This window comes from Canis lupus, chromosome 7 (genome assembly GCF_011100685.1).
Source record: "Canis lupus familiaris isolate Mischka breed German Shepherd chromosome 7, alternate assembly UU_Cfam_GSD_1.0, whole genome shotgun sequence".
NCBI lineage: Eukaryota > Metazoa > Chordata > Mammalia > Carnivora > Canidae > Canis > Canis lupus.
In genome coordinates this window covers 69442626-69468111 of record NC_049228.1, presented here as the reverse complement: position 1 = coordinate 69468111, position 25486 = coordinate 69442626, and the positions used below count along the sequence as shown (strand labels likewise).

Genomic DNA, 25486 nt, shown 5'->3' with positions numbered 1-25486 from the left:
TCAATATGTTCACACAAAAATCACCTGGGAAATCTACAGTGTCTAGTAGCAACAACTTTATCTCATTTGAACAAATTAAGAATACTAAATTTAATTTTACTTTAAATGAACTACTAAATTTTCAAAGATCAGATTCAGGTGATACACAGCTACAATTGTAACATATTACAAAGCATCAAACACATAATTAGCATAACTGTCTATAACATTTTTATGCTTCTTACCAAGACATTTTCATATACCCAAGCAATTTAAGATCAAACCCTATGATCCTAATACAGTAACATCTTAGTTATTTTGGCATTAAGGCACTCACCTAAAATAAGCCCTTCTTGCCCCTCAAAAAAAAAAGTTCTTTTCTTTTTTTTTTTTAAGAAGTTTTTTCTATTAAACCAAATCACTTTGCTTTTAGAGAACCCTTCTAGAGCACTCAATTTATTTGATTCTTACTTTAAGATATCTTTTGAAGAACTTTATCTTTTTGCCTACAGCATACAAAAATTACAAATAAGTTAAAAAGAGGTCAGCAAAATGAAAGGATATAGAGCCACTGAGAAATAACATGAATGAGCACTTACTCAATAAAGCTTGACACTATTCTAAGGATTTGTCCCAGTTTCTTATTTAACATAATACCTCTCCAAAAAAAGAGATTACCTCTCATTTCACAGATAAAGAAATGGAGAGAAGAAGTAATTTGTCAAAGTTTACACAATAGAAAGTGGCAAAGATGGAACTTAAATTAGGTAATCTGGTTCTAAAACTCACAAGACTAAAAATATACTAAGTATTCTGAATGAGGAATTTTTATTACTGTTAACCTATGAATTCAATGCAATTTCAGTAATTCCACTAAGATTTTTTAAAAGTGAATGTATAAAGTGATTCCAAAATTTATCCAGAAAAGCAGATTAAGAATTTTCTCAAAGAAGAATAGTGAATTTCCTACCCAACAGGTATTAATACATGGTATAAAGCTACAAGAGTATCATTACTCATGTATGTAAATATAAAATAGATCAATACCTTATAGTAAAGAATCCAAATCTATGTACTTAGGGGAATTTAATGTAATTATGAAAATAATATTTCAAACTATTTAAAAAATAGCAACTTTCAGTAATTGGTCCTAGGAAACCAAACACTCACATGCAAAACATTAAGTCAAAGCCCTACCTCATTGTACACACAAAAAAGGAGATTATAAGTAAAGATTTAAACATAAAACAATTAAAAAATAAAACTACAGGATCTTTTTATAATCTTAAGTATAAGAAGTCTTTCCACAGCAAGACAAAATCAGAAAGCATACAGAAAAAACTGATACGATTACATAAAGTTTAAGCTTCTTTACAAGTGTCTACAAAGATAATGGGAAGACAATATGGGGAATATATAAAGGATTAAATATGCGGTCCATAGCTAGAAGTTCAGTTAAGAAATCCATGAGTAAAGAATATGTAATATTCTTTAAAGCCAGTGCTTTATTCATCTGGAAGTGAATTCACACAAAAATCAAGAATTACAAAATTTATAAATACTTAAGATATGCCTAAGGAAAAAAGTTTTATTATTTATCTAACCTTAACAGCCCGACTAATAAATCACAACTTTACATTTTGTAGCTAAGATAACAGATTAACATACTTGATGGAAAGCATGGATCATCAGGGTAAGTTTCTCTATCATATAAGAAAGGGTGATATCGAATAATCCCTTCTACTACACCATCTCCTTCAACATGAGCCTTGAACTCAAAACTATCAGCTGCTGTGTTTATATACAACGTCTGCATGTCATCTTCTATTTCCCTTAGGTTGACAATCTTAGGTGCCTTCCCCTTTTCAAACATAGAAATCTAAAATAAAAATAAAACAAAAATAATTAAATTCTATGGTGACTTTACTTTTGTTCCCAATTACGATCCAACAACAGAAAAGGCAAAAACTTGTATTTGTACAAGTAATTATATAGCTTAATTAAATATACACATGTTTATATATGGGTTAAATAACTCTAAGTAGCATCTCAATAAGGAATATAATATACTATTAAAATAACAGAACGTAAACAAAGAAAGAGCAAAGCAGAGCTGAAGAACAGATAACTCAGAGTACATTTAAGGCTTCTTGCTTAGAGGTAGGAAGTAGGACAATGATTTGAATGTGAAATTCTTTCCAATCTGTGGGCAAGGATATTGAGACCTCAATATTCAAATGTTCTGTGCTTCTAAATCTTACTTCATCACTGTAAGACTTCAATGAACAAAAAGAAACATTTACATCCCTTTTTCTCTCTGCTTTGAGACATGCTGTTCAGCAACAATTCATATCTCTTTAGAAGCCAGGGAAAAAAGTGAAATCAAATACTATAGTAAATAAAGGTTCAAAAACCATATACATCTAGTAATGATTTCTTTACTTAAATATCAAATTGCCAAAGTACTTTGGAGAACCACAGGGAGAGAAGGATTGTCTAGTTATGGACTGTTTTTTCTTATCCAGAGTGACTTGAAAGTGGAACAGATATGTAATAATCTGTAATATTTTAAGAAAGAATTTTATCTTACTTCAATATCAATGTTGTTGAAAGGTCCAACTTCTTTTGATGTATGTTTTTCATTTCCTTTTGGGCCATGAATATAGTAATGATAAATATGCCTAAAATATAGAAATACAGCTTTAAACTTTTAATTCAATTTAATTCATAAGATTACAGTTCATATAATGATCTATAAGAAAAAATTGTACAACTATTACTTACTTAAGTAGGTGCTAAGCACTATACCAAGGATTTTTTCTTTTCGGGGCGGGGGGAGGGGTGGCTGACATGAAGAGTAGGAGAGGAGAGGGAGAATCTCAAGTAGGCTTCATTCTGAGCTGACATGAGGCTTGATCTCATAGCCTGAGCCGAAATCAAGAGTAGGATGCTTAACCAACTGAGCCATCCAGGTGCCCCTATACTAAGCATTCTTAAATATAGTATTCCATTTAATAGTAAAAACAATCCAGAGATACAGGTATTATTATACCTCATTTTTACACATACAGAAATTGGAGTGCAAGAAGTTTATATACTTTAGAGTTTGAGAGAGGCAGACTACAACCCAGGTCTTTCCAACATCAAAAGCCTATATAGCTTGTATCTCCCAGAAGTATAGTTTATCAAAAAATTGAAAACCAGAAGGCAACAGACTCTAATTCTACTTGTCAGGAATGTTCTAGAAAGGACTTAACTATCAGGGAGAATGTAGGATTAGATATCTTTAAATTATCTCAATATGAGAATATCATTCTATAATTCTCCTTCCTCCTCTCTGAGAACAGCAATACAATCTGACATCAACATTCCCAAACAAAACTAATAAATTCAACACTATTCCTTCAAAAATCACCAATTCAGAACTCTTGCCATTTTAAGTTTTAAAAGATATTTTAATGAGATTATTCATGGCTAAAACATTATGTTTGTGGTTACTCTTCAAACGGGAATTTGCAATATTCCTTCATATGAATTTTAAAAAACTATACTAGCTACTCTAAAAAAACTGAGATAAAAGCAAATGACTGAAAATCTTCACATCTTTCTTAATGCATTTCAAAAATGTTAACATCATAATCAACAGTAAGTTTACAACAATACATTCAGAAAGAGAGAAAGAGTGCTATAATTAGTTTTAACAGGTTTCAAAGTATGGTTAAAGTAATATGTTATTCTTTGTTTGGTGTTATGTACAGTCGGTTTCTTTGGCTAAAAGAAATAATTACAAAATAGCTAATGAAATATGGACTTAGAGAATAAAAATTCCGAAGTCCTATTTAAAATTCTTGGGTTACATGGCTGCTTGGGTGTCTTAGTTGTTTAAGTGTCTGCCTTCAGTCATGATCCCAGAGTCCTAGAATAAAGTCCCACATTGGGCTCCCTGCTCAGTAGGGAGTCTGCTTCTCCCTCTGTCTCTCCCTCCACTCATTTCTCTCTCTCAAATAAATAATATCTTTAAAAAAATTAAATTATTGGGTTAGAGAGTCAATAAACATCAATATTCAGCAAGAGAAAAGGTACTTCTAAAATAATTTTCCCGTAAAAGAAAAAATTTCAAACTGTTGGTATACATTTATATCCATAGTTTTTAAATAATTTAAATTTGGGGGGCACCTGGCTCAGTTGGTGGAGCACGCAACTCTTCGTCCTGGGGTTGTGAGTTGGAGCCCCACACTGGATACCGAGATTATACTTAAAAATAAAATCTTAAAAAAATAAAAAAAAAGTAAATTTCATGCAGATGTACCCATTTTGGCAAGACTCAGTAATTTGGACTAATGCAAATTACTGAAACAATTCCATAAATGGTCTTTGCAATATAACCACAGGAAATAAACTAAGAACCACTAAATATTTTGATAATTTGGTCTAATGGAATATGTTACACTCCCTAAAAGTTTTCCTGGAATAAATACACAAAGATTTATTTTTAGTACTATTAAAATGTCCTATAGACACATTTGCATTTTTTTTATTGTACTAGACTTCATGCAGTCACCTTTATGGAGCATCTACTACTTTTAATAGGAAACACTAGTTAATAGCAGTGCATAAAAAAAGACATTTCAACAGAGAAAAGCAGACAAAAAAATGAAAATACATGGTATGGAAGATTATGATACATGCTATGAAGCACAAAAGGGGAATATGAAAGTGGTGGAGCCGAATTTGATAAATTTATTTTAGGATAGGTCTTAAAAGCCTGCCTCTCAAATAATGACCAATACACTATAGGTGATCAATAAATATTTACAGAATAGAAAACTGTTTTAATGCCAACTTCAGAATCCTTATTGTACTGAAGGGAAGGAAATGAAACAGAAGCTTCTAACAGAAGCAAAGTATACACCCAAGAGGTTTCAATGCATCTGTAATATTTTCTGTCTTAAAAAGGGAACTTAGCAACATGTCCTGAATCAAATAATTACTTACGCTAACTGTCTTGTCCAAAGAAGGAAATAATTTTTCAAATACTGTATGTGTTCTGGTTGTACTCCTGTGATAACCACAGCAGTAAAGCTATCTTTTTCCTTCTCCTCTACGATAAGATGATGTAGAAATCTTTCATCATCATTTGTAATGTGAACAGAATCAGATGCCTAGGGGAGTGAATATAAATACAACAGATTAGAACAATTAATTGTAATATACAAATAACATTTACATTAATTTTTAATATGATTCGGTTAGTTTCATAAACAGGCTTCAAAAAACTTTTGAAGGAAAATGGCCCAAGACAAATCAGCTGAGTATGTGAAATACTGTGAGAACAGGATACTTTTAACAGACTGCTACACTGGCATATATAAGTACCCTAATACCACAATGCCAAATCAATTTTAGAATCATAAAAGAAAAAAAAAATACTGAGTTTAAAGATGCTGAAAAAAATTGAGGACACTTACCCTAGCATGGAGTGAGTCCTTGCCTGGGATACTACTTAACTTGGTCAGGACAAATAAATGCTGAGCCCTCCATATCCAAGAAAACTGAGATGTAGCCTGAACCCAGCTGGCTTAGCCCAAAGGGACTGCATTTAAAAGGAAATGAAATAATCCTGGGCCCTAGTCCACTTTTAGAGATTACTGATAGCTTGCTTAGAGAAGGGACTTGGGAAGGGGGAATAAGTAGGGAGGATATGAATTATAAACGTCTCAATTTTTACTGTCTTCATGTGTTTAAATTATATGCATATACACATTATGTATGTCACTACATACATAAAAGGTTTTAAGGATACACATCTAACTATTTTATCTAGGAAACTGGTTGATTTCTAAATAAGCATATATTATCACTTTCTTAAAAATAAAAACAAACCCTTCAAAACCATTCCAATGCATTCCTACGCACTAACATTACAGCTAAGATATATAGTATACAATATTACAGCTAAAATATATATGTATACAGTATACATTTTATACACTTTGAGAGCTAGTGGATGAGTGAGTTTACTAGTAATACATGCTCACCAAATATTTATCAAGCACCTTCTAAATCCTATGACTCAACATGGGCACAAGGAAGATAGAAGCTGTGCCCTTACTCCTGACAAATGCCATCTGATAAATGAGAAAAAAATGATTACAAAACAATGTGCCATTTTAAAGATATATACCAAGAGCAACAGAGTTAATAAAGGAGTGACATTTACCTAGCACATGACTAGAACATTCTAGCCCAATGAGAACATGCAGGATTTGAGAGTATAAGGCAAACAAGGTAGTTTAAAGTAGATGATAAATACAAAGTGAGTCTGGAAAGGCTGAATTAAACAGTGAAAACGGATGGAAGAGAGGATAGATTTAAAAAAAAAAAAAACTATTTTAAAAGACAGAATTGAATGGTGAAGGATTAACAAGGATTACAATTACTAACTACTTGGCCAGAGGATGCTGTTAATTGCACAAAGGTAGTTGGGAGAAAAGTGGAGAATAACAAAGAACAGGAAAGGTCTATAGATAATAATTTATTTCAGATGTACCAAAAGTGAGTTATTTATGGAACATCTGGGAAAGGCATCTAACTGAAACTGGAAATGAATGTACCATATATGATCACGTGGTATTCAGCACCCATTCATCCCACCTTTTATTGTTCCTTCCTTGGGGGCAGAGAATGGAAAGCCAAAATGTCTACTTTTCAGGGTCTCTTACACTTTAGGTTCTGAATGCAAAATAGGTTTCACCAAATAGATGTAGTAGCCAAAGATTTAGAAGAGGAAAATGAGACAAAGGCCATCTGATGAGATTTCTTGAATGTTTTGTCATCATGCAAGGTACTTGAACGACCAGTATCCAGGTTCTGGCTTCAAGTGTTAGCCGGATACAGCACTAGTTATATAGCCAGGTTTGTATTTTGGTGTTGGAGCAACTGTGCCAGCAAGGCCTTTCCAACTCCTGGATCACAGATAAGGCAGTGTTTCTAAATTCCTGATCCAGTGGTGGTCCTCCACCTATGTGATTATAGCAGATGCTGCAGCATCCCTTGAAGGTGAATTTGGAATCTACCGATATCCTTCAATGAGGTTGAGCCAAGAGTTCATTCCTACCCTTCTAACAATTATGCAAGCATCTAATTCCCTTTATTAAATTCTTTTCTGTTTGAAGTGTCTAAAATGATTTATTTCCTCATTCCTCCATTCCTCAATGGAGTCCAGCCTGATTCAGTGTCTCAATCTTAAAACTCTTGACAAGAAATACAGATTTGAGAACTACTGGTATTAAGTAGTTCCTATATATATATACACATATATATATGTGTGTGTATATATATATATGTATATGTATATATATATGCATATATATTACACTCTAGAAAAAAGTATATATATAAGCATAAATATTACACCCTAGAAAAAGAAAGACTCCTGGTTGTAAATCAAGAGCCACCAACTCTATACATAAGACTGTGTATAAGAGTTGGAGAAACCAAAAAGTAGGCTGAAAAAGACTGGTCAGAAAAAGAAAAGGACCTGGGGCCTATTAGGACCCATGATATGTTTCTTAAGACAAATTAGGGCAGCCCAGGTGGCTCAGCGGTTTAGCGCTGCCTTCAGCCCAGGGCCTGATCCTAGAGACCCGGGATCGAGTCCCATGTAGGGCTCCCTGCATGGAGCCTGCTTCACCCTCTGCCAGTGTTTCTGCCCCCTGCCCTCTGTGTCTCTCATGAATAAATAAATAAATTATTTAAAAAAAGACAAATTAACCACAAATCATGGGAAAAATATGGCAGAAATGATGACCCAAGAGAGGCATTAATTAGTTCTATCCAAATTTTATCATACATATAAACTTTTTAAAATGACTTAAATTCTCAATTCTTATTTTTCACCAGTTTTAACATGACAAATATTTCCACAAATATACTTTATAGAGCTTTGTGATGGTACCATAAGATGAAAAAGATGGAATAGTATGTAAATATAAGATAAGTAAATTGTGTAATAAATGTAACACATTTAAAAAAAGAAAAAGTGGGATGAGCTAAATGAAGAACTCTCCTGTACAGAGGAGAATGTTAAGTTATATAGAAAATAAAAGTGGCTTGTAATCACGAAAAAAATTCACCCAATTATAAAGAAAAGGTATTATTTTCACCTAATTGCTGGCATTTGCTGCCTTCCCCTCCATTCCACTCTTTAAAAATAAGGAAATTAACAGATAGGCACTTCCATATACTGTTTTGGGAAATATATTTGATTTGGATTTAACCTTTTCAAAAGCAATTTGTAATCTACACCATGAATATTTAAAAAGTTCAAATTCATTGTCACACTATTAAAATTCTATAATCTGCATAAAGAAAAAACTAATTTGTGCAAAACGCTATGCAGAGACATTCATAGCAGTGCCTTCATAATTATAACAAAATCCTTTAAATAAGTTAAATGCTCAATAGAATAAATTACAATACACTCAAAGTACTATGAAGCTATTAAGTGTCTGTACATGAAAATATTTTACAAAATGAAATATTCAAAATGTTAGAAAATGTGGACTCAAAAATGTAAATACATATTTTTAAAAAGTAAGTATATGTTGGTTCTTTGAAAGAATTAATAAGATAGATAAACCATTAGCCAGCCTTATTAAAAAGAAGAGAGAGAAGACCCAAATTAATAAAATCATGAATGAGAAAGGAGAGATCACTACCAACACCAAGGAAATACAAACGATTTTAAAAACATACTATGAACAGCTATATGCCAATAAATTAGGCAATCTAGAAGAAATGGACGCATTCCTGGAAAGCCACAAACTACCAAAACTGGAACAGGAAGAAATAGAAAACCTGAACAGGCCAATAACCAGGGAGGAAATTGAAGCAGTCATCAAAAACCTCCCAAGACACAGAAGTCCAGGGCCGGATGGCTTCCCAGGGGAATTCTATGAAACGTTTAAAGAAGAAACCATACCTATTCTCCTAAAGCTGTTTGGAAAGATAGAAAGAGATGGAGTACTTCCAAATTCGTTCTATGAGGCCAGCATCACCTTAATTCCAAAACTAGACAAAGACCCCACCAAAAAGGAGAATTACAGACCAATATCCCTGATGAACATGGATGCAAAAATTCTCAACAAGATACTGGCCAATAGGATCCAACAGTATATTAAGAAAATTATTCACCATGACCAAGTAGGATTTATCCCTGGGACACAAGGCTGGTTCAACACCCGTAAAACAATCAATGTGATTCATCATATCAGCAAGAGAAAAACCAAGAACCATATGATCCTCTCATTAGATGCAGAGAAAGCATTTCACAAAATACAGCATCCATTTCTGATCAAAACTCTTCAGAGTGTAGGGATAGAGGGAACATTCCTCAACATCTTAAAAGCCATCTGTGAAAAGCCCACAGCAAATATCATTCTCAATGGGGAAGCACTGGGAGCCTTTCCCCTAAGATCAGGAACAAGACAGGGATGTCCACTCTCACCACTGCTGTTCAACATAGTACTGGAAGTCCTAGCCTCAGCAATCAGACAACAAAAAGACATTAAAGGCATTCAAATTGGCAAAGAAGAAGTCAAACTCTCCCTCTTCGCCGATGACATGATACTCTACATAGAAAACCCAAAGGTCTCCACCCCAAGATTGCTAGAACTCATACAGCAATTTGGCAGCGTGGCAGGATACAAAATCAATGCCCAGAAATCAGTGGTATTTCTATACACTAACAATGAGACTGAAGAAAGAGAAATTAAGGAGTCAATCAGATTTACAATGGCACCCAAAAGCATAAGATACCTAGGAATAAACCTAACCAAAGATGTAAAGGATCTATACCCTAAAAACTATAGAACACTTCTGAAAGAAATTGAGGAAGACACAAAGAGATGGAAAAATATTCCATGCTCATGGATTGGCAGAATTAATATTGTGAAAATGTCAATGTTACCCAGGGCAATATACACATTTAACGCAATCCCTATCAAAATACCATGGACTTTCTTCAGAGAGTTGGAACAAATTATCTTAAGTTTTGTGTGGAATCAGAAGAGACCCCGATAGCCAGGGGAATTTTAAAAAAGAAAACCATATCTAGGGGCATCACAATGCCAGATTTCAGGTTGTACTACAAAGCTGTGGTCATCAAGACAGTGTGGTACTGGCACAAAAACAGACACATAGATCAATGGAACAGAATAGAGAACCCAGAAGTGGACCCTCAACTTTATGGCCAACTAATATTCGATAAAGGAGGAAAGACTATCCATTGGAAGAAAGACAGTCTCTTCAATAAATGGTGCTGGGAAAATTGGACATCCACATGCAGAAGAATGAAACTAGACCACTCTCTTTCACATACACAAAGATAAACTCAAAATGGATGAAAGATCTAAATGTGAGACAAGATTCCATCAAAATCCTAGAGAAGAACACAGGCAACACCCTTTTTGAACTCGGCCACAGTCACTTCTTGCAAGATACATCCACGAAGGCAAAAGAAACAAAAGCAAAAATGAACTATTGGGACTTCATCAAGATAAGAAGCTTTTGCACAGCAAAGGTACAGTCAACAAAACTAAAAGACAACCTACAGAATGGGAGATATTTGCAAATGACCCCTCAGATAAAGGACTAGTTTCCAAGAGCTATAAAGAACTTATTAAACTCAACACCAAAGAAACAAACAATCCAATCATGAAATGGGCAAAAGACATGAAGAGAAATCTCACAGAGGAAGACATAGACATGGCCAACACGCATATGAGAAAATGCTCTGCATCACTTGCCATCAGGGAAATACAAATCAAAACCACAATGAGATCCCACCTCACACCAGTGAGAATGGGGCAAATTAACAAGGCAGGAAACCAGAAATGTTGGAGAAGATGCAGAGAAAAGGGAACCCTCTTACACTGTTAGAGGGAATGTGAACTGGTGCAGCCACTCTGGAAAACTGTGTGGAGGTTCCTCAAAGTTAAAAATAGACCTGCCCTACGACCCAGCAATTGCACTGTTGGGGATTTACCCCAAAGATACAGATGCAATGAAACGCCAGGACACCTGCACCCCGATGTTTATAGCAGCAATGGCCACAATAGCCAAACTGTGGAAGGAGCCTCGGTGTCCAACGAAAGATGAATGGATAAAGAAGATGTGGTTTATGTATACAATGGAATATTACTCAGCTATTAGAAATGACAAATACCCACCATTTGCTTCAACGTGGATGGAACTGGAGGGTATTATGCTAAGTGAAGAAAGTCAGTCGGAGAAGGACAAACATTATATGTTCTCATTCATTTGGGGAATATAAATAAGAGTGAAAGGGAATATAAGGGAAGGGAGAAGAAATGTGTGGGAAATATCAGAAAGAGAGACATAACGTAAAGACTGCTAACTCTGGGAAACGAACTAGGGGTGGTAGAAGGGGAGGAGGGCGCGGGGTGGGAGTGAATGGGTGACAGGCACTGGGGGTTATTCTGTATGTTGGTAATTGGAACACCAATAAAAAATAAAAAATAAAAAAAATAAAAAATAATAAATAAATAGTAAGTAAGTATATGAAGGAGATTAAGAGTAGATCCCCCCCCCCCACCCGCAACTCAAGATGCCAATAAGGAGGTTTTAATTCCAATGTAGTTAACACATAATGTTATGTCAGTTTCAGGTTAAGTGTATGCTTATCTTTGAACACTGAGTAATATATGGAATTGCTGAATCCCTATATTGTACACCTGAAACTAACATGTAACACTCTATGTTAACATTGGAATTAAAAAGAATACAAAAAAACCCCTGTAAACAAATAATAGAAAAGTCAGACTAGAAATTCTACTAGTCAATTAGATATATCTTCCCAGAATGAGATAATTTTTATTTAAGTTTCCTATATATTTACTTAAGTTTCCCGTACATTTTTATAATTTTAGAACCAGAAAAGAATTTACAAAATTAAAAATTACTTTAAAATAAATAAAGATTTTAGGGGCTCTTGGCTGGCTCAGTCAGTACAGCACATGACTCTTAATCTCAGCGTCATCAATTCAAGTCCCACACATTGGGCATTGAGCCTATTTAAAAATAAATTTTTTTAAAGATTTAAAAAAAATTCTAAAATGTTTCAAGTGAGAAAAGTTGAATAAAATAATAAATATAATATACTCACCACCACGACACAAATTTGTTAACATTCTGCTCATTGAAATTAGAATCTGAATGCAAATTTCTAACAGAAATTATTCCTTTTTTTCTCTGGAGCTCTGATTTCCTAAAAGCCCATTATCCTATAAACACTTACTATTCTAATTTGAAATTGTTAGACCAAAAAAGATTTTAAAATTCAATCTCAGTGAAGGAAAAAAGTTTACAATCTTATGAGCAATTTCCAGGAAGCTAGATTTATGAAATAAGTTGCTGTCTGAAGACTTTCAGCCTGAAAAAGCATGTAAATAGTCACTTTTGCTATTCACATGACAAAAGGAAAAAGAATGAAAATTAACGTAATTTGAAAATGCCATACTTTGAGTTTTTAAAGCAATAGTTTATCTCAGATATAAATTGAAAAAAAAAAAAAAAAACTTCTCTATGTCCAACCTAACAACTTTATAGTAAGTTAAAAATGTATCATACCTTTCTGTTTCTGATATAGCCACTATATATTGCCTCTTTATTTTTCTCCTTCTTCTCAAAATCTTCTTTAGAAAGTACAAGTTCATGAACATCTTGGGAATCTGCAGGTTTGCTTATCATCTGTTAAATATTTAAAAGTACTTTTAAAAATTCCTAACTAAAAGTTAAACTGGTTAACACATTTAAACAGAATCAACCTCAAAATATTTTTAATCAACTTTCATTTATAAGAAATCTTTTTACTTACTCTGGCTGATTGTCCAACAAAGAAAACAGCTTGTTTGCCCCCAACACCAAAATAGGAAATATCACTATTTAAACTGCGTGGCACCGGTACTGGACGAACATATCCTGAATGATCACTAAAATAAAACATTAATGCAGTGAATTTAAAAAAGCTACTTAACTTAGGCACCAAAGGAAATTGTTACAGAACTTTTATTAAGAGCTAATAAAATTATTCCCACGCTAAACAACACCCCTAATCAAGGTAAAAGAATCACAGCCCAATGTCAAAATATCATCTAATCCAGTGGTTCTCAAAATGTATTCCCCAGACCAGTTGTGTTATCAGCATCAGCAAAAAACTCAAGAAATCCACATTCTAGGGCCCATCCTACTAAATCATAAACTCTTTCAGCAAACAAGACCAAATAAATATCTACTGTCTAAAGAATATATATCCTGCTGCCCTTCAAAATTGTTTACTGCTTCAAAACTTATAAAAATATTCTCTGAAGAATATAGGAATTATAGCAATGACAATCTTATTTCCATGTATTATGACAAAAGAACCTCTTGTTGGCACCATTAACAACACTCTGGAGATTAGGCATCCCTAGTCTCCCAAAATACAGGCTAGCTCTCCAGGGACATCATTTCCCAGTATCAGATATAAACAATTAGGGGTGAGGCCAGAACCCCTAATACACTCAATGTAAAAGCAGAAGACCAGACGTGGCATAGCTAACAAGAATTAGGGAATACAAAGACATATATTCAAAGAACTTACCCATAAGAAATAAAAAAAAAGGAACAGAAAATATCAAAATGGGTATAAAAGACATGACGGACTAAAGGAAAATACCTCACAAAAGTGTAGTTATAGAAGAAAGAGAGAGAAAATGGAAAAAGCTACAAATATTGGTTGACAGAAACTGGGGAGTGCAGGAAATAGGGAGAGGTTATAAAAGAATAAAAACTCTCAGGTATGAGATGAGTAAAGTCTGAGGATCTAGTCACTAATATTAGTGTATAATGGGTATCTGCTAAGCAAGTAAAACTTAAAAATACTCTCACCAAAAAAATAAATAAATAAAGGGTAAATATATAAGGTAATGACGTATCAATTAACTAGAGGAAAGGAATCTTGTTTAAAGGAAAACCAGAGGGATCCCTGGGTGGCTCAGCGGTTTGGTGCCTGCCTTTGGCCCAGGGCGCAATCCTGGAGTCCGGGGTTCGAATCCTGTGTCAGGCTCCTGGCATGGAGCCTGCTTCTTCCTCTGCCTGTGTCTCTGCCTCTCTCTATCATGAATAAATAAATAAAATCTTAAAAAAAAGAAAAAAGGAAAACCAGAATACAGTTCAATATTTAATAAATATCAATGTAAAATGTGTAAAAACAAAAGATCAAGACAGGAAAAATGGCATGTATAATGCTGTTGTGATATACTAATATTCTATGTCAAGTGGTATAATAGTACTTGAGATAGACTATGACAAATTAAAGATACATACTTTGATTCCTAAAATTCTCAGTAGAACAAGAGTAACAACTAGTAAGCCAACAAAGCAATAAAATAGAATTAACACGCAAAATACTCAATTTGAAATAAGGTAGAAATAAAAAAGCCAGGAACAAACAGCAATAATTAAAGCTATGTAATTGATTCAAACACCCCAAATAAAAGGCAGAAATTGAAATTTTAAGACACATGTAAATGCTGCCTAATATAAAATAATAGGTTAAAAAGTTGGAAAAAGAGTTAGCATTCTTAACACTAATGTAAAGAAAGCTGGAGTAACTATATTAACATCAATGTTGATAAAAGACTGGGCAGCCCTGGTGGCCCAGTGGTTTAGCGCCGCCTTCGGCCCAGGGCGTGATCCTGGAGACCCGGGATTAAGTCCCACATCGGGCTCCCCGCATGGAGCCTGGTTCTCCCTTTGCTTGTGTCAATGCCTCTCTCTGTGTCTGCCATGAATAAATAAATAAAGTCTTAAAAAAAAAATGCTGATAAAAGATTATTACCAGGAAATGAAGAAAAAGCAATAAAACAAATACATGGATAAATTAAACAGACCACTCTTCTCCTCTTGAGTTTTTAAAATTAATTTAGACTGCTAAAATCAAAATATCCCTATTTGATATGGTTTTCAATGTGTATAGAGGTAATACTTAAGAAAATTAAATTATAGGATGCCTGGGTGGCTCAGTTGGTCAAGCAACTGCCTTAGGATCCCAGGGTCCCAGGATGGAGTCCCACATCAGGCTCCCAGGAGTCTGCTTCTCCCTCTCCCTCTAACGATTCCCCACTCCCTGGTCATGCTCTCTATCTCTCTTAAATGAATAAAATCTTTTAAAAAACAAAGAACACTAAATTATAAATGGGGAGAGTAAAGGAGCCTAAATAATTTGGTAATACTTCACTTTCAATTTACTTTAAATGGTAAAATAGCTTTATTAGTACATATAATGTTTTGTATGAATACAGGATTCCCTAGAGCACGCGCGTGCACACACACACACATACACACCAAACAAAAAAATACTCAAAATCACTTTATAAAGAAAATAGTAGAGAGGGGGGCAAGATGGCAGAAGAGTAGGGTCCCCAAGTCAACTGTCCCCACCAACTTACCTAAATAACTTTTTTTTCTTTTTTTTACCTAGATAACTTTCATATCATCCTGAAAACCTACAAATTCAGCCTGATATTTAAAGAGAGAACAGCTGGAATGCTACAGTGTGAAGAGTTCACACTTCTATCAAGTTAGGAAGACAGGAAAAAAATAAAGAAATAAAAAAGGATCACAGGGGTAGGGGCCCTGCGAGGAGCCAGGCAAAGGCCGGGCAGCGAGTGCCCTGAGGGCAGGAAACCCCAGGCTGGGAGAAGCAGAAACACCAATCTTCCCGGATAGAAAGGCGCTCCCAGGGAACTCGGGCTGGATTGCAGGAGGTAGGGATGCCCTCAGGCTCCCAGGGGCACTAACAGAGGAACTGCGCGGGAAAGCGTGCTGCACACCATGGGCCGAGCTCCCTAAACGGCTGGAGTGCAAGCTCGGCGGGGCCCCCAGGAGCAGCTCAGGTGGGGTGGCTCAGGCAGCGGCTCTGTGGGGAGGGGACTGCACAGTCCGAGGAGCACGATTCCAGCAGTGCAGGTCGTGGACTCAAGGTTGCCGGGGGACACAGTCCAACATCCAGCGCTCCCCCCGGACAGGAGGAGGCCGAGAGGACATAGGGCAGCAAGGACCCTCCTGCTGCCGGGTGCCCCCGAGCTGTACAGATCAGTGCCCCCTACTCCTGGAGCATCCAGGCCCCTGCGGACTGGGAGCTGCGGTAGTTAACTGCAGGAGCTGACTCCAGAGCCGGAGAGCTGGTCGCCGCCACTGTTGTTGTTTCTCCTGGTGTCACCTTGTACCTGGGACTGAGCAGGGGCAGCACAGGATAAACAGCTCCCACTGAGCCATGCACCTGGCAGGGGACGGGGCAGCCCCCCGCGGGTGCACAACCTGAGAATCACCACAGCAGGCCCCTCCCACAGAAGACCAGCTAGAAGGACAGGGGAAAAGCAAGTTATTGACCAAGCAGCACTGGAAAGTTCCAGGGGAAGTCGAGGGATTTACAGTATACAGAATCAGAGGATACTCCCTCTTATTTTTTGTTTTCTGTTTGTCAAACCCCCCCCCCTTTCTTTTCTCTTTCTCCTTTTTCCAGTACAACTTGTTTTTGGCCACTCTGCACTGAGCAAAATGACTAGAAGGAATAACGCACCACAAAAGAAAGAATCAGAAACAGTACTCTCTCCCAGAGTTACAAAATTTGGATTACAATTAAATGTCAGAAAGCCAATTCAGAAGCACAATTATAAAGCTACTGGTGGCTCTAGAAAAAAGCATAAAGGATTCAAGAGACTTCAGGACTGCAGAATTTAGATCTAATCAGGCGAAATTAAAAATCAATTAAATGAGCTGTAATCCAAACTGGAGGTCCTAGCAACGAGGGTTAACGAAGCAGAAGAATGACTGAGTGACATAGAAGACAAGTTGATGGCAAGGAAGGAAGCTAAGGAAAAAAGAGACAAACAATGAAAAGATCACGAGGATAAGTTAAGGGAAATAAATGACAGCCTCAAAGTAAAAATCTACGTTTAATTGGGGTTCCAGAGGGCACCGAAAGAGACAGAGGACCAGAAAGTGTATTTGAACAAATCATAGCTGAGAACTTCCCTAACGTGGAAAGGGAAACAGGCATTCAGATCCAGGAGATAGACAGATCCCCCCTAAAACCAATAAAAACCGCTCAACACCTGACATTTAATACTGAAACTTGCAAATTCCAAAGATAAAGAGAAGATCCTTAAAGCAGCAAGAGACAAGAAATCCCTAACCTTTAAGGGGAGAAGTATTACGTTAACAGCAGACCTCTCCACAGAGACCTGGCAGGCCAGAAAGGGCTGGCAGGATATATTTAGGGTCCTAAATGAGAAGAACATGCAGCCAAGAATACTTTATCCAGCAAGGCTCTCATTCAGAACAGAAGAGAGATAAAGAGCATCCAAGATAGGCAGAAACTGAAAGAATATCTGACCACCGAACCAGCTCTGCAAGAAATATTAAGGGGGACTCTGTAAAAGAAAGAGGAAGTCCAAGGAAACAATCCACAAAAACAGGGACTGAATAGGTATCATGATGACACTAAATTCATATCTTTCAATAGTAACTGAACGTGAATGGGCTTAATGATCTCATCAAAAGGCACAGGGTTTCAGACTGGATAAAAAAGCAAGACCCATCTATTTGCTGTTTACAAGACACTCATTTTAGACGTAAGGACACCTACAGCCTGAAAATAAAAGTTTGGAGAACCATTTACCATTGAAATGGTCCTCAAAAGAAAGCAGGGGTAGCCATCCTTATATAAATTAAAGTTTATCCCAAAGACTGTAGTAAGAGATGAAGAAGGACACTATATCATACTTAAAGGATCTATCCAACAAGAGGACCTAACAATCATGAATATTTATGCCCTAAATATGGGAGCTGCCAAGTATATCAATTAATAACCAAAGACATACTTAGATAATAATACACTTATTCTTGGTGACCTGAACATAGCGCTTTCCACAATTGACAGATCTTCTAAACACATCTCCAAAGAAACAAGAGCTTTAAATGACACACTGGACCAGATGGATTTCACAGATATTTACAGAACTTTACGTCCAAACGCAAATGAATACACATTCTTCTCAAGTGCACATGGAACTTTCACCAGAATAGACCACATACTGGGTCACAAATCAGGTCTTAACCGATACCAAAAGATTGGGATCGTACCCTGCATATTTACAGACCGTAATGCTTTGAATTTAGACCTAAATCACAAGAAGAAGTTTGGAAGGATTTCAAACACGTGGAGGTTGAGGACCATCCTGCTAAAAGATGAAATAGTCAACCAGGAAATTAAAGAATTAAAAAGATTCACAAAAACTAATAAAAATGAAGATACAACCGTTCAAAATCTGTGGGATACAGCAAAAGCCGTCCTGAGGGGGAAATACATCACAATACAAGCCTTCATCCAAAAACTGGAAAGAACTCAAATACAAAAGCTAACCTTGCACCTAAAGGAGCTGGAGAAAAAAACAGCAAATAGATCCTACACCCAGCAAAAAAAAGAGAATTAAAAAAGATTCGAGCAGAACTCAAGGAAATCAAGACCAGAAGAACTGTGGAACACATCAACAAAACCAGGAGTTGGTTCTTTGAAAGAATTAATAAGAGAGATAAACCATTAGCCAGCCTTATTAAAAAGAAGAGAGAGAAGACTCAAATTAATAAAATCATGAGAAAGGAGAGATCACCACCAATACCAAGGAAATACAAACGATTTTAAAAACTTATTATGAGCAGCTATACACTAATAAATTAGGCAATCTAGAAGAAACGGACACATTTCTGGAAAACCACAAACTACCAAAACTGGAACAGGAGGAAATAGAAAACCTGAACAGGCCGATAACCAGGGAGGAAATTGAAGCAGTCATCAAAAACCTCCCAAGACACAGAAGTCCAGGGCAGGATGGCTTTCTAGAGGAATTCTATCAAATGTTTAAAGAAGAAACCATACCTATTCTACTAAAGCTGTTTGGAAAGATAGAAAGAGATGGAGTACTTCCAAATTCATTCTATGAGGCCAGCATCACCTTAATTCCAAAACCAGACAAAGACCCCACCAAATACCCCTGATGAACACAGATGCAAAAATTCTCAACAAGATACTAGCCAATAGGATCCAACAATATATTAAGAAGATTATTCACCATGACCAAGTGGGATTTATCCCCAGGATGCAAGGTTGGTTCAACACTCATAAAGCAAGCAATGTGATTGATCATATCAGCAAGAGAAAAACCAAGAACCATATGATCCTCTCATTAGATGCAGAGAAAGCATTTGACAAAATACAGCATCCATTCCTGATCAAAACTCTTCAGAGTGTAGGGATAGAGGGAATATTCCTCAACATCTTAAAAGCCATCTATGAAAAACCCACAGCAAATATCACTCTCAATGGGGAAGCACTGGGAGCCTTTCCCCTAAGATCAGGAACAAGACAGGGATGTCCACTCTCACCACTGCTGTTCAACATAGTACTGGAAGTCCTAGCCTCAGCAATCAGACAACAAAAAGAAATAAAAGGCATTCAAATTGGCAAAGAAGAATTCAAACTCTCCCTCTTTGCTGATGACATGATACTCTACATAGAAAACGGAAAAGACTCCAACACAAGATTGCTGGAACTCATACAGCAATTCAGCAGTGTGGCAGGATACAAAATCAATGCCCAGAAATCAGTGGCATTTCTATACACTAACAATGGGACTGAAGAAAGAGAAATTAAGGAATCAATTTCTTGATTGATTAATCAATTGTAAATTAATTGCACCCATTTACAATTGCACCCAAAAGCATACGATACCTAGGAATAAACCTAACCAAAGAGGTAAAGGATCTATACCCTAAAAACTACAGAACACTTCTGAAAGAAATTGAGGAAGACACAAAGAGATGGAAAAATATTCCATGCTCATAGATTGGAAGAATTAATATTGTGAAAATGTCAATGTTACCCAGGGCAATTTACACATTTAATGCAATCCCTATCAAAATACAACGGACTTCTTTAGAGAGTTGGAACAAATCATCTTAAGCTTTGTGTAGAATCAGAAAAGACCCTGAATAGCCAGGGGAATATTAAAAAAGAAAACCATAGCTGGGGGCATCACAATGCCAGATTTCAGGTTGTATTACAAAGCTGTGGTCATCAAGACAGTGTGGTACTGGCACAAAAACAGACACATAAATCAATGGAACAGAATAGACAATCCAGAAGTGGACCCTCAACTTTATGGTAAACTAATATTCGACGAAGCAGGAAAGACTATCTACTGGAAAAAAGACAGTCTCTTCAACAAATGGTGCTGGGAAAATTGGACAGCCACATGAAGAAGAATGGAACTAGACCATTCTCTTACACCAGACACAAAGATAAACTCAAAATGGATGAAAGATCTAAGTGTAAGACAAGATTCCATCAAAATCCTAGAGGAAAACACAGGCAACACCCTTTCTGAACTTGACCACAGTAACTTCTTGCAAGGTACATACATGAAGGCAAGGGAAACGAAAGCAAAAATGAATAATTGGGACTTCATCAAGATAAAAAGCTTCTGCACAGCAAAAGAAAGGATACAGTCAACAAAACTAAAAGACAACCTACAGAATGGGAGAAGATATTTGCAAATGACCCCTCAGATAAAGGACTAGTTTCCAAGATCTATAAAGAACTTATTAAACTCAACAGCAAAGAAACAAACAATCCAATCATGAAATGGGCAGAAGACATGAACAGAAATTTCACAGAGGAAGGCATAGACATGGCCAAGAAGCATATGATAAAATGCTCCACATCACTGGCCATCAGGGAAATACAAATCAAAACCACAATGAGATACCACCTCACACCAGTGAGAATGGGGAAAATTAACAAGACAGGAAACAACAAATGTTGGAGAGGACGTGGAGAAAGGGGAATCCTCTTGCACTGTTGGTGGGAACGTGAACTGGTACAGCCACTCTGGAAAACTGTGTGGAGGTTCCTCAAAGAGTTAAAAGTAGATCTGCTCTACGACCCAGTAATTGCACTGCTGGGGATTTACCCCAAAGATACAGATGCAGTGAAATGCCGGGACACCAGCACCCCGATGTTTAGAGCAGCATGTCCACAATAGCCAAACTGTGGAAGGAGCCTCAGTGTCCCTCAAAAGATGAATGGATAAAGAAGATGTGGTCTACATATACAATGGAATATTAGTCATTAGAAACGACAAATACCCATCATTTGCTTCGATGTGGATGGACCTGGATGGTATTATGCTGAGTGAAATAAGTCAATCGGAAAAGGACAAACATTATATGGTCTCATTCATTTGGGGAATATAAAAATTAGTGAAAGGGAATAAAGGGAAAGGAGAGAAAATGAGTGAAAATATCAGTGAGGGTGATAAAACATGAGAGACATCTAACTCTGGGAAATGAATAAGGGGTAGTGGAAAGGGAGGTGAGCGGGGGGTTGGGGTGACTGGGTGATGGGCACTGAGGGGGGCACTTGGCGGGATGAGCAGGGTGTTATGCTATATGTTGGCAAACTGAACTCCAATAAAAAAATTTAAAAAAAAGAAAATAGTAAAATATAGAATAGAAAAATATGTTCAAGTAATACATAAAAAGGTCTGAGAAGAGAAATGAAAAATAAAGGGAATAAATAGAAGTTATAACAGGACATACTTAAGGCCTAATATATATAACAATAATCATAGTAAATGTAATGGTACATTAAATAGAATTGGCATAGTGAATTTAAAAAGTGTCAGCTTTTCTTTTTCATTCATATTTTGCCTGGTATATCTTTTCTCATCCATTTTCTTTTAACCTACTTATAACATTATATTTGAAATGAGTTTATTGTAAACAATATACAGTTGGGTTACTTTTTTAATTCACTATGCCAATTCTATTTAATGTACCATTACACTTCAAAGCAAGAAAATTACCAGGGACAAAATAGCATTACATAATGATAAAAGGATGCACTTACCAAGAATGTATAACAAGCATATGTATACACAAAATAACACAAGTTCAAAATATACAAAGCAAAAATTCAGAGAACTGAAAAAAGAAATATACATACCTGCATATAAGTGGCGAACTTCAATATCCCTCCCTTAGTCACCACCTCACAGAAAACCAGCAAGGATATAAAAGAACTAAACAACATCACCGACCAATGGAATCAAACTGACATTTACAGAACACTCCTCCCAACCACAGCAGAATACATATTCTTTTCTAGGAAACACAGAAAATTCCCCAAAACAGATATTTTGGAGCACAAAACAAATCTTGACACATTTCAAAGAGTATATATAGAGTATGTTCTCTGACCATAATAAAATCAAACTAGACATCAACATAAAGACAAAATGAAAGTATGTTAAGAACACTTGGAAATTGAGTAAAATTCCTAAAACAATCTATAGATCAAAGAACAAGTTGCTAAGGAAATAAAAAATACACCAAACTCTAGGAAAATCAATATATAGTATTATCAAAACTTGTGAGATGTGGTGAAAGTAGTTCTTAAAAGAAAATTTTAGGGGCACCTGGGTTAAGGGGCTCAGTCAGTTAAGCATCTGACCTTAATTTCAGCTCCAGTCATATTTCAGGGCTGTGAGATCAAACCTTGCATCAGGCTCCACACTGGGCTTGGGGCCTGCTTAAGATTCTCTCTCTCCCTATTCCTCTGCCCCTCTTCCACCTCCCTCTCTCAAAAAATAATAATAAGGGCAGCCCCGATGGCCCAGTTTAGTGCCGCCTTTAGCCCAGGGCGTGATCCTGGAGACCCAGGATGGAGTCCCATGTCAGGTTCCCTGCATGGAGCCTGCTTCTCCCTCTGCCTGTGTCTCTGCCTCTCTCTCTCTGTGCCTCTCATGAATAAATAAAATAAAATCTTTAAAAAATAATAATAATAAAGAGAAAAAGTAAATTTATAGCACAAAGTATTCATCTTAGATTATTTGAGATTTATCTAAACTTCCACAACTCAAGACACTACAAAAAAAGCTAAAATAAACCCAAAGCAAGAAGGATATAAGAGCAGAAATCAAAGAATTTGAAACCAGAAAACATTTTTTTAATTTATTGAAGCAAACATTGTTTCTTTGAAAACATTATAACTATACACTAATAAACTTGAAAATTAATGAAATGGACTGAGTAAAATATAACTTACCAAAAGTAAGTAAATAATAGCCTAAATATTCCTATTAATTCTATTAAAGAAATCAAAGCAATAGTTAAAAATTCCTCCTGCAAGAAGCTTAATAGACTCGAATGGCTTCCTAAGTGAGTTTAAAAACTCAAACTTTCAAAAAAGAAAAAAAAAACTCAAACTTTTGTAAGTGATGGAAGTGTGAATAAATAAATATAATCACACTAGAAAACAATTTGCCAGGGAGCCTGGGTGGCTCATTTGCTTAAGCATCTGCCTTCGACTCAGGACATGATACCAGAATCCCAGGATTGAGCCCTGAGTCAGGCTCCCTGCTCATCAGGAAGTCTGCTTCTCCCTCTCCCCCTGATCCTCTCTGCACGTCCCAGGCTTGTGCTCTCTCTCCCTCTAGTCCGTTCTCTCTCTCTAAATGAATAAAATCTCTAAAACAACAAGAACAATTTGCCATTACCTTGTATATTGGAGCTTTCATCTTCAAAACCCACAAATTCCCTTCTAGTATCTAAGAACTTAGGTAGATTTGGACTGGCAAACATATATAGCACTACATAACAGTTATACACACACATGCACAAACAATCATACAACTTATAGGACAATAGTATACTACTCATAATGCTAATAACTGTGATTAGGAGAATCCAAATGCTCACTGACTGGAGACTGGATACAGTATGATTTAAGTATATGCAAAAGAACATTAATGATTATGAAAAAGAATAAACTACAAACCCACACAAAGTTAAACTTTTAGTAACCTAATTTTAAGTGAAAATACAAGTCCCTCATAGAACTGCAAATAGTATGACTATCATTTTTTGCAGCATCAAAAACCAAACAAAACTAGGTTTTCTAAAAAAATAAAAACAATTCAATATAGTGATTAACTTTGGTGGGAAGAAAAACGAAAACAAGGGAGCACACAGATATAAGTTACAGAAAATGTGCTACTCATTGGCTTGGGTGGTAAATTCTGGTTATTCAGCTTATTAAATTTTTCAATAAATAAACCTTAAAAAATTCAATGCCTGAATTGATGAACTGTTATAAACCAAAACTTGTAATTAATCAAATTCTATGAACCTTACATCTATTAAGAAAAATAAAAAATGAGTCAGAGCACCTGAAGCACGCAACTCTTGCTTTTGAGGTTGTGAGTTCATGCTCCACGTAGGTTGAAGAGGTAACTTAAAAATAAAATCTTTAAGAAAAAGTAAACGGGTTCTAAGACTTTAATTACTATGGCAATACTAGGAAAGAGGCTGAAAATACCTGCTGCCCACCCCCAAATATATCTTAAAACATATATGGGAAGTATACAAAAGTTTAGAGAGAGAGGAGCTGAGAGATAAAACAACACACACATACTTAAATTGATTCAAAACTAAGAAATTCTGTTCACTGAGAAGGAATGGACATAGTCACCAGGAAATAAGTCTCCTTTCAACCCAAACCATCCATGCAAACCTAACCTAAACAAAAACTCTATCATGGCAAAAAAAAAAAAAGGTTGAGAATACAAACCTCTAGTAGGTTCCAGACTTCTGTAAATAAGTCCACAAAGTTTCCTATATTCACCTTCAAGGCTTATGTAAATACCCCTTCATAAAGGTAAGTAAAAGAGGAAAATAATCTAAGACCTTAAGATAAATTTTGCATTACAGAAGCAATCTTCTGGAGAATTTAGAAAATCACTTCCCTCAGGAATAAATTCACATCACAGTACAAAAGAATTTCAAAAAATATCTCATTCATATTCTTGATACATGTAAAATGACACTATATCTTTTGAAATAAGAGTATTCCATTAGAAGAGAGAAACAAAATTGCAAGGAAACAAATCACAAAAGGGGATGGAAGAAAGAAAAAGGAATAGGAGAGGTAATCAAATTAGTAAAAGAAACTAAAAATAATATAAGTGGTTGCCAGGAAATAGGGTAGAGTGACTACATATGTATATTTATATCTCACGGTCTCAAATCTACCAAAGGGAATAACCCCACAATAAAGAAAGATTCACCTTCAACATAACTGACAAATGGCCAGATTCCTATTACAGCTTCTGGAATAAATCTGTGTGACACAATGAAAATAACCAAATTAAAGTAGGATGCCTAAATATTACATACTCACCCTCTGAATTCAAACAGCACAAATATCAAAGTAAATGAAAGTTCATCTTAATTAGCAGAAATATACTGAAGACAGAGGAGTTTTTTCTTTAGGAAAATTAGGGTAAATCCTGTCGAGGGTCTATTTCTATAGCCTAAAAAATGG

The 25486-nt window shown here is 35.9% G+C and overlaps 1 protein-coding gene across 8 annotated transcripts in view; it reads right to left on the bottom strand.

Moving 5' to 3' along the window:
• Nucleotides 1-25486, bottom strand: part of SMCHD1 (structural maintenance of chromosomes flexible hinge domain containing 1) — a 146299-nt gene that overhangs the window by 99026 nt on the left and 21787 nt on the right. For all 8 annotated transcript variants that reach the window (XR_005362603.1, XR_005362604.1, XR_005362605.1 and 5 more), the window contains exons 6-10: nt 12878-12992; nt 12631-12750; nt 4975-5141; nt 2570-2660; nt 1648-1858 (exon numbers count right to left, since the gene is read on the bottom strand). Coding sequence is in view for 5 of the 8 variants with exons in the window: in XM_038543713.1 (XP_038399641.1) it covers nt 1648-1858; nt 2570-2660; nt 4975-5141; nt 12631-12750; nt 12878-12992 (704 nt within the window). In the remaining 3 variants the exon portion in view is untranslated. The remainder of the gene's footprint in view (nt 1-1647; nt 1859-2569; nt 2661-4974; nt 5142-12630; nt 12751-12877; nt 12993-25486) is intronic.